Here is a 10,140-nt window from a genome sequence, read left to right as displayed (position 1 = left end):
CCGGCCAAACTGTGCGTCCATGCCAGCGATTTACGTATCTACCCTCTAATCAGGTGTTCGCTGCATCACCCAGTCCGACAGTTGATGGTCATGGTCATGGTCACGGGTAGTCAGGAACACACACCATCACGATCATGACCACGATCAAACAAAAAGTCTCATAAAATGAAGAAACCTTGAAAAACTGCAAATCCTGCCCTGTCCCGTCCCGTCCTGTCCTGTCCTGTCTTATCCTCCACCCATTAATCCCAGAAGTACCCAAGTACCCTTCCTTAGTGTCCCCCCCGTCCCTGCCCTTGTCCTGCTGCCTGGTCCTGGTACCCTCTACCAAGGTCGGTGAGTACCTTACCTTACCTGGCGTACCTTACCTGGCGTGCCTGGTCTGGTACCTTCCCAGTTCCATGACCAACGTACTTGTACTAGGTAAGTAGGTTAGGTACCACGCATTGTCCAAATCGAGGGCACAGGATGCACGCGTCGTGGATGGGGTATCAATCTGATTTCTGGTTCAGCTCGATCTTTCCTCTGAGAGAGATCCGCATGGCTACATACAATGCCAATTAATCCTGCCTCCACCGAGAGACCTCCAGGTTGGCAAGCTGCAGTACAACCCTCTGAAATGAAGACGCCGCTCGTCAACACCTGGGAGAGGCCCACAATAACTCCTCGGCCGTCCAGAGCATGGCAATAAATGCAGACTCTGTACATTACATGAATCGAATTTCCAATGTCAACTCCGCCGTGGCCGCGTCATGACCCGCCATCAACATAGGAGTAACACCCAAAAGCCCCAAGGAAAACAATGATGGAAGCGCTCGCTTGCTTCGTCATCGTCGGTACAGTGCTCCATATCAGCAAAGTCGGTCCACATTCCATTGCGCCTTATAGCTAGCTCCACTCAATGCCGTGACAAGCCCTGTCGTGCCTGGGGAGGTACATGTCAGTCACAGGCACATCTCATTCGTCAAATTGGGGGAAACTTACCTTCATAGCTTCAATCCTCGCCTTCAACTGGCTCGTCACTTCCGCTGCTCGCTTCCAATTCTCCTCCGGCCTATTTCCAGACTCCCTAGGTCCAGCCCCTGTCGAAAGTCCAGAGTCACTAGCTTCTCTGCTCATAGAGTATGCAGGTGTATACCCGGATCGCTGTGGACTCATTCTTCCGCTAGCTCCATTTGACACCATGGGAGGGCTGATTTTTCTTCTTGTTCCGCCCAATGTGTCGATTCCAAGCCCATTGTTCTCTTTTTCTTCGCTGGGACTGAGATCGAGACGGTTACCATGAGATGTGTATCCACTCTGCGGTCTGGGTTTCGCGCTGCTGGCTTGCGACTGTGCACGACCACTCTGTGTGCTGGCTGAGCTTCCGGTCCGATGTAAAGCCGTGCTGGTAGGTCGCGCTGCATGAACATTTCCGTTCGCCTGGTATCGATTGTTCAACGAAGAGTCTTCGTATATGGCCCCAGCTCCACTGTCGCCGCCAAAATTGGAGGCTTCGTCAAGTGCACGTCCACGAATCATGTCCTCTCGTTCTCGACCAATACTCTCACGCCCAAGTCGGGACACCTCTCGCTTATACCGCTCGCTTTCTTTCCGGATACTTTCAATCTCTGCTTTCAGAACATCACATTCGCCTCGCGCCCGGACCAGCTGTGTCTCTTTGGCTTTTATCTGCAAAACGTCGCGTGTATGATCCTCAATCAGCTGTGCATTCTGATTTTGAAGTTCTGATATTTCGGCCGTGAGTTTGGCATTGCTGCTTCGAAGACTGTCATTCAAGCCTGCAAGTCGTTCTTTCTCAGCGCGTAGTTCTTCTAGTTCTGCCCGCTCCACTACTGAAAGGGCGTTTGAGGCTGATGTTGTCGACGGAGGCGAAAGTGGAGCGGCAGTCGGTCTGGCCAACGAGCGCCCAGCGAGTCCACCTCGGCCCATGCCAAACTTGGAAGGGGATGGCACTGCTGCCGCTGCTGTCTCCTCGTCGCCATCTGTGCTCACTGGTGGTGAGATGACTCGTCGCTGCGGACTTCCGGCACCAACCGAAAGACCACCAGGAGCAGGTTTCTTGAGCCCACCAAGTTTGAGACCAGCAGGCTGTGCTAGACCTGGTCGAGCAAGTCCGCCTGGTTTGGGAAGCGCTTTGGCCGTAGGTTTGGGTTGTAGAGGTGTGGCATCCTCGACCAGAGCAGGTGCGGCTACTGGCGCTGGCTTTCTCCCACCAGGTGCAGGTTTCTTCGAACCTCCCACAACTTTCTTACCCACGGCGGAGGTCGCCTTAGCGGGCGCGGGAGCAGGCTTCGGCTTTTCTTTCGCTTTGACTTCGGCAGTCTCAAAGTACTCCTTGATCTTGGATTTTCGGATGTCGTCTAGTCCCTCTAGATAAGGATTCATCGCACGCTCACCGATGATCTTCATGAGTGTTCCGAGAATTTCAGCACCACCGGATCTGATGCTTTCGGTTGACTCTGTGAGGAGCTTCGTGGCTGCGTCGGCAATGCGTTTTTGCTCCTCTTTGGAAGGCACATCTCGGGTAGTCCGCAGGCATCTGACGAGAAACTTGATTGTTTCGCCTTTGACGTTGGGGTTTTTGTTAGGTAAAAATCCCAGAATATCCTCAAGGCAGTCGGTGAGAGAAGTTGCAGCAAAGACGGCGTCCAGCGCAGCTCCCAGAGCATCCGCCACGGTCTGCTTCTTTTCTTTGAATCTCTCCATCATTGGGGACATTATTGTCGATCTGTATCTGGCAAAGGACTTCCTAAGACCCAAGGCCAACTTCTCGACGCAGTTGGCGGCCACCGTCACGACAGCAATGTTGGCATCCTTCATACACTTTGCGAACACACGGACCAGATCATCAAAGGGCGCCTCTTTTATTTTTGTAGTGTTCAGAATAGCAAAGAGCGCATCAAGGGCATCTTTGCGTTCCTTCCACTTGGTCGAGCCTACCATTTCGTGGAAATCGGAGGGGATCTTCGAATAGACGTCGACCGGTTCTGCAAAGTCGAAAGCATTCACTTCAGGTTCCTCTTCTTCTTCGGCCACTTCACCATACTCATCGTCGCCACCGCTGGCTGCTGGAGCTGCTGTCGCCAAAGCGGCTTGCTGTGACCTTGTGAGGCGTTCCTGCTTCGGTGGTGGCTCTTCTTTGACTTTCTCAAACAGCTTTTCCAGGTCTTGTTGCTGAACCGGCTTCAATTCGCCCCAGAATGTGACCTTGATCGCCTCCTTGAGCCAGCGGTACAACTCGACAGCCAGGTTTTGTGCTTCTGCTCTGACATTCTTATCCGCATGACCAAACACCTTGGGTAACACCTTCAACACAGGTTTGGGTTCGACGATCTTAACGCCGTAGTTGTGGAAGATGGAGGTGAGTGCGTTGAGAGTTGCTGCTATGATCTTTGGTTGCTTATGGGATAGGGCGGGCAATAGTTCTTCAATCACAGGGTCGGACTTGTCCAGCTCGACGTACAGCAGGATAGCCTCCAGCGCATTCGCTTTGGCCTGAGGCCTCGTGGATGACAATCCCTTCTCGTATAGCGCCTGTAGGGTGAAGTTTCGTGACCGGACGGCAGCTTGTTGACCACCATACTTGAGGAATGCGCACAGTGCAGCCAGTCCATCTTGTTGAGCGGCGACGTTGGAATCGCCCGCAGCAGACTTCCAGAGACTCGGATCTTGTAAAAATGGTCGAAAGGCGGGGTCCGACTCGTCAGGTGTGATTTCAAACACTTTTACGGCAGCCTCATATCCCCCCTTGCGGGCTTTCCAATTCTTGTGCACGAATCTGTCGACCAAGGGCAGTTGCGAGAAATCTTCCTCTTGCTCAGCCATGGTTGTAGGGGAGAAGATCCGTAACCTTGAGAAGAAGTTGGAGGAATGTTTCTTTCTCTTGGGACGTGCAAGCGGGCTATCTAAGAACATCAGTCACACGGATCCATGCAAAGGCAGCGTAGGAACAAGTTATTCAGATCCAGGTGACTCGGACGACAGACACTCACCAAAGTTGTTATTGTTGTTTTGGCGGCATGCGGTCGGTGGTCTTCACAAACGACGGTGCGGTGCAGTCGCGACTGCGGCCTGGGGGATTGCGCAACTGCCTGTCAGGAAAATCCAAGATATGCGGCGCGTCGATGGCCTGTTTTGAGAGGCGTTTGTCGAGAGTGACACTGAGAAGTCAGTTATATGCGAGTGGTCGCAGGCGCGCGGAAAAGTGTCATGCGGGAAAAACCATGGCGTTGGCGTTGGTGTTGGAGATGCCGATGCAGATGGGGTGAAGTTGGCGACACACGGAGTAAACATTGGCTTGTGCCTATGACAACACCACGACCAGGTTGGTTTCCCTGCACCTCTTCCCTCCCATCATTCTTCACTGCATCTATCTGAATCCTACCACCACGTCTTCGCCCTCGAATGCTTCACTACTTTACTTCACACCGAGCTGCATTACCGGAGAAGATTTTTATTGTGGCTGCGGTAAACGGTCGATCCTTTTCAACAGCAACGAGATCAACGCAGCCGATTCTTGCCAAAAATCTACCGACCAAGAATTTATTCAGTTGAAGGTGCTGGTCTTATCGTCACATGAACATCTAGACTTTGGGAGACAATTTGAGAAGGGGCTGCGAGCCCAAAATACTTCAGCCATGAGCCAGCTCCTGACCTCCCGTCAAGCAGAGGAACTGTAGGGTCTCGCGACGTTCCTTCCACCCACACTTTTGAGGCTGACGCTGCTCCTCCCAGACACAAGTCCATGGTCGCCTACTTGCTCTCGGTTGGCATGACTGAAAGTGCAAATAACCTGCGTCGAGAAGCGAACTTGGCCGACACATTTGACGACGTTACCGCTAAAAAGTATGAGACCCTGTTGGAAAAGAAATGGACCTCAGTTGTCCGCCTACAAAAGAAAATTATGGACCTTGAAGCAAAGAACGCCGCTCTTCAACAAGAGATAGAGTCTGCTACACCTCTCTCCTCGAATCGAAAAATCGACCCCCAGACATGGTTGCCCCGAGCCCCTGCCCGGCACACCCTACAAGGCCACCGGGATCCTGTCACCGCTGTTGCATTCCATCCAATCTTCTCCTCACTGGCCTCTGCTTCAGATGATTCCACCATCAAAATCTGGGATTGGGAGCTAGGGGAGCTCGAAAGGACACTAAAAGGTCATACAAAGGCCGTGCTGGATGTCGACTTTGGTGGTCCAAGAGGAGGCACTCTGTTGGCCAGTTGCAGTAGTGATCTCACCATCCGGCTTTGGGACCCAAGCGATGAATACAAGAACATCCGGACGCTACCGGGCCATGACCATTCCATCTCGTCTATTCGGTTTATTCCTTCGGGTGCTGCTGGTGCTCCTCTATCAGGGAACACACTGGTATCCGCCTCAAGAGATAAGACACTCCGGATTTGGGATGTCACAACGGGCTATTGCTTGAAAACGTTAAAGGGGCACTCGGACTGGGTTAGAGCGGTGGTTCCTTCGATCGACGGGAGATGGCTACTCAGTGCTGGAAACGATCAGATACCACGATTGTGGGATGCCACCTCGGGCGAAGTCAAAATCACCTTCTTAGGCCACGAACACGTGGTGGAATGTGTTGCCTTTGCCCCAAGCTCGTCTTACGCCCATCTCTCTAGTATCGCTGGGTACAAAAAGCCACCTCCGGCCAGCAGTAGTGGAGAGTTTCTGGCAACAGGAGGAAGGGACAAAATCATCAAGATCTGGGACAATCGGGGAACATGCCACAAGACATTGGTGGGACACGATAATTGGGTACGGGGCCTCGTCTTTCACCCTGGTGGCCGGTATCTGATCTCGATATCTGATGACAAAAGCATTCGATGTTGGGATTTGTCGCAGGAGTGTAAATGTGTCAAGGTCCTGGAGGATGCTCACCAACATTTCATCACCAGTATCCGGTGGGCACCGGATATTCCCATTCAACCAAACATGAACGGGGAGACCAACGGCGTAGGCACTGCTGTTAAGAAGGAGGACAGTGGAGGAGGAGGCAAGATTCGCTGTGTCATTGCCACTGGCTGCGTTGACTGGAATGTCCGGGTCTTCGCTGGGTGAACATGAGCGCTCGGGTGAAAAGTGGGAGTTTCTGGATTGCTTGGGAATCGTCTAGCAGCAATGCATTGACGAGAGCGAGCATTGGATGGTTGAACCAAAAAGTTGATGAATAGAATGAGTGTATGAGTACGAGTCACGAAATATACGAAACTCAGCCACTACGCATCCGCAACAACCGCAGGGAAGTTTCGTTTCGCCTTAGACAAACTCCACCACCTCATCCCAATTTCTGTCTTGTATGAACACAGTCAGCTCCTGTTTATGGGTCTTCCCACTCTAATGCAATAATTATCTGGCTGAGATTGACCCTGGCCACCTCCGAACAACTCGGCCTTCCGTTCCGTCGGTTTTCAGGCGTTGCCGCATAGTGCTGCCTGGGGAAAACAACTGGCGGCCTGGAGTCGACGACTGAATGGCTCGTTCATCATTGTCACTATCATCACCATCTAGCAGCCTCGTGCTGCCCATGGCCATCTCCACTGCCTTTGAGTCAGGAGAGAAACAGTTATTACACTGTTCAGGCTGTATTCGCTGTCTCATCACTCAATTTCATCTGACTGATAGCGTCGCAGTTGATTGCGGTCTCCAGGGCACTACCCGTGGGCATTCCAGCTGATTGCGATTCAGGCTGACCGAGACTCTCTCTCCCTCATCTCTCAATCACCACGCTAGCTCCTCAAGAAATGATCAGTCGTGACCTGTGCAACGGGCATTTGAGCATCCCAGCCTTCCTACGTTCCTCAGACCTCCAGACGCTCCACCCTGACGATGGCAGTCATGAACTCATTCTTTGTCTTCTCTACATTCCACTGCTTTATTGTTTCGGGTGCACGGTGATTGGTACCGCATTTTGCCGCCTTGCGTTCGCCTGGGAACAAAGCAAACCAAGACAAACTATCCTGTCGCCAGCCTCGTATGCTCGCTCGGCGCCCATCGCCCTGGCTACTGACGATGCATCCCGTCACAGACTCAATACAAGAGACTAAGTGCCACGAAAGAAGGTGAGGTAGGGGTGGCGGACACTCGCTTTGATGCTCTACAAAGACTCATGGCTGTCCTCATGTGCCATTCGTGCACTTCCACCCTGAAAAGAATTTGGATGGTCAGAGTACAAAGAATTCCTTTCATTGCGCTATGACTTCAGCTACCAGTGACCATCACCTCCCCAACCTTCCAGCATGGTATCGTTTGCTACCCAAACCGCCTACGGGACATCACCTTGCATTGCGCCGTACTTCATCCCTCGCACAGCATCATTTATTTCGTGATCGGTCTCCAACCAGACATGGTTCTTCCCGCGATGATGCCCTGGCCCATCTGCCTGAGAACTCAAGCTATACTGGTCCCGCCCGTGAAGAGTATATAGAACAGCCCCGGGAAACCGCCAATGGTGATACTGGGTCTGGATCTCCCTCTCGACGAGGTCGTTCTTTGGAAATGGAGACTCAGCCTCATTCAACCGCTGGGAGAAAAGGCTCCAGTTCCCGAGAGAGTATTTGCTTGTGTCCTGCGAGTCCCAAGATTCCAAGACCTCGAAACTGTGAGAAGGATTGCCTGCTGTTGGACATTTGCTGTTGAAGGACCACTGACACTGCTATAGCCTTTATTTTATTCCGACAACATCAGCAATCCAGTATCATAGCGCAGAACCCAGGCATCCCAAATCCGGAAGTATCAAAGATCATTGGCGAACAATGGCGTGGTCTGTCCGCCGAAGCCAAAGAGGAATGGAATCTGCTTGCGGAAGTATGTTGAGATAAAGATGACTGATTATCAAACACACAAAGACCTTTGTTCGTCTAACTTCTCACGTTCTTTAGGAAGAGAAAGCCCGCCATCAACAACAGTATCCCGGTTATCGTTACCATCCACGACGCAACGGTCGGGTCAGCAACCAGTCCTCTCTATCTGGCCCTTCGTCTGCCGAACCTCAAGAGCCTTGCCCAAAGTGCGGTGGAAAGCCAATGAACTATTACTCAAACCCAGCCCCTGTGTATACACCGCCTGCGTCGACTACCCGACAAACGATGGCCGTTACGGTCCCAGCAAAACGTGGCTACGTCGTCAGTGCTGCACCGCCGGGCTCGAGAGTACACGGACAATCTGCTCTTTCGCCTGAACATGTCACTTTCCAGCGAGTCGACCCTCGACTGGTCTATGCTGTCCCAACCCCCTCTCAAACACTGCCGACTCCGCCGTCTGCAGAGTCCCAGGATGCAAAGAGGCGGCGATTCAATGGCAATGGTGTTTATGTGCCTACTCGTGAAGTTTATCCAGAAGCATCGTACTCTTATGCCATTTCCCCAACCACCAGTGGTTTATACGCACGTCAAGAAGTCATGCAACACCCCCAACAGATCCCCGTCCAACATGTCCAAATGGCCAAACCGCAGATGGTGTCACCTCCTCGAGCAACATACCCTCGGCCCCCACAGCTGCAACCTATTCGACCACCACCACCACCTCCTCATCAGCGAAATCGATCGACTGTCGCCTTGCCTCCTATCGAGACAATGGTTACACAGACTCCGGTGAAGACGCCGTCTACACAGTCTCAGAGCTCTGGAGTCGAGGCCATGATAATGTCCATTCCAGTGTTGAACAAAATCAAAGTACTCTCTCAGATTTCCGGTCCGTTACCGGCGCCAGGTCTCACCTCACCGAAACCAGACGTTCGAGGAGCCATCATTGCCGTTGAGGGTATGGACGCAGCCAGTGTTGACAGCATGACCAATTCTCTAGCTGAGCAGTTGGAGAAAGAGGGCAAGTTTGCTGTAAGGATATTTGGAGGTCCGGATCCATACTCCGCGATGCGCGCTGCAAAGACCATTTCTGGCGGAGGAAAGAAGGGTGCCATGACAACGGATATGTACCTGGATATAATGAGTCAGTGGCACAAAATCAACAAGGACATGGTCGAGTATATTACTTCAAGGCCCGGGAGTGGTACACAGTCATCCCCCATTAGGCTCGACCACCAAGATGAGGATCACCCCATGACAGAAGCGGAAGATCACCACCAGCCACCGATGTCGCATGAGGCCGACCTGCATGCGAGAACTGCGTCCCAATCATCCACTACGGTACACGAAAGGAGGAAAGATCACGTTGACTCGGCCATCTCACCCAGGACGATCAGCAAAGCTGCAGATATGTCCATCAACTCGCCTTTTGTGAATTCAGTCGCACACAAAGGGAGAAGCCAAAGCACACCCGGTGTGTGGACTGGCAACGAGTTGATTCCAGCTGGGTCGGATACGCGAGCCATGCCGCCGCTGCTCACCTTCCCACGTCCTCTTAACTCGAAGCGAATTCCACCTCCACCAGATACACCGCCGCCGTCCACACCTCCGCCTCCGGCCACCGCATCAAACTCTCGTGAGCTGTCAAGAGTTCCCCCTCCTCTCCCAGCATCTTCAGTGCCCCGTCCAACATCTGTACAGCCACTGCCAACTAGAGCCTCCATGTCCACATCTGGTACCAATTCTAGCTTACCCATACCTATTGCTATTGTTCCACATTTCCAGCTCACCACTGTCGACGCAGGCTCCATCAGTATGCCAATAAGTGACGGCTTCTCCCCACCGGCTCATTGGCAGTGGTTTGCCACACTGTGGCGAGGGAGCGTCGGACCAGACATCACCATCATTATAAGAGGGTTGGATGAAGAGGCCGCTGAAGGGGCGGATGCTGCCAAACAGACACCAATCCAGGGCAACCATGGCGGTGTCGTGGGTGGTGCTCCTGCGAATCCCGGTATTGGAAGGGACAGAATCTCGAGTGTGACTTCATCACAATCCCACACTGGAGGGGCAGGAGTCGAGATTCGGTTGCAAGACTCTCGGGCTGTGATTGTCAAGACTGGTATAGCGGGACTGAATGCTTCGCTGGCATCGGACATGGCAACTGGCGACGGCACTAGAGGAGCAAACAAGATGACGACGGCACAACAGGCCAAGGAGATGGAAAATTGGGACAAGGCAAAGAGGAGGGTTGGTTTCGAGGTGGAAGAATTTTTGCGGAGATAAATCTGCTATACGGAAACCTTATGCTCTCTGAGAGAGACA

At 52.6% G+C, this 10,140-nt stretch overlaps 3 protein-coding genes across 3 annotated transcripts; 2 read left to right on the top strand and 1 right to left on the bottom strand.

Moving 5' to 3' along the window:
• Window positions 1-898: 898 nt before the first annotated feature.
• On the bottom strand, window positions 899-3,828 carry AYO20_10387 (hypothetical protein; the record flags this gene model as incomplete). The annotated part of the gene is made up of 2 exons (XM_022648645.1): window positions 899-925; window positions 985-3,828. The coding sequence occupies 2 exons, from the start codon at window positions 3,826-3,828 to the stop codon at window positions 899-901; spliced, it is 2,871 nt and encodes a 956-aa protein (XP_022495362.1).
• Window positions 3,829-4,226: 398 nt separating this feature from the next.
• Window positions 4,227-6,073, top strand: AYO20_10386 (nuclear distribution protein PAC1; the record flags this gene model as incomplete). Its single annotated transcript, XM_022648644.1, has 3 exons — window positions 4,227-4,267; window positions 4,328-4,678; window positions 4,738-6,073. The coding sequence occupies 3 exons, from the start codon at window positions 4,227-4,229 to the stop codon at window positions 6,071-6,073; spliced, it is 1,728 nt and encodes a 575-aa protein (XP_022495361.1).
• Window positions 6,074-7,510: 1,437 nt separating this feature from the next.
• Window positions 7,511-10,101, top strand: AYO20_10385 (hypothetical protein; the record flags this gene model as incomplete). The annotated part of the gene is made up of 3 exons (XM_022648643.1): window positions 7,511-7,613; window positions 7,674-7,819; window positions 7,894-10,101. The coding sequence occupies 3 exons, from the start codon at window positions 7,511-7,513 to the stop codon at window positions 10,099-10,101; spliced, it is 2,457 nt and encodes an 818-aa protein (XP_022495360.1).
• Window positions 10,102-10,140: the final 39 nt, after the last annotated feature.

This window comes from Fonsecaea nubica (genome assembly GCF_001646965.1).
Source record: "Fonsecaea nubica strain CBS 269.64 chromosome Unknown Scaff110, whole genome shotgun sequence".
In the NCBI taxonomy this organism is placed as follows: Eukaryota; Fungi; Ascomycota; class Eurotiomycetes; order Chaetothyriales; family Herpotrichiellaceae; genus Fonsecaea; species Fonsecaea nubica.
This window is presented reverse-complemented; position numbering and strand designations above follow the sequence as displayed.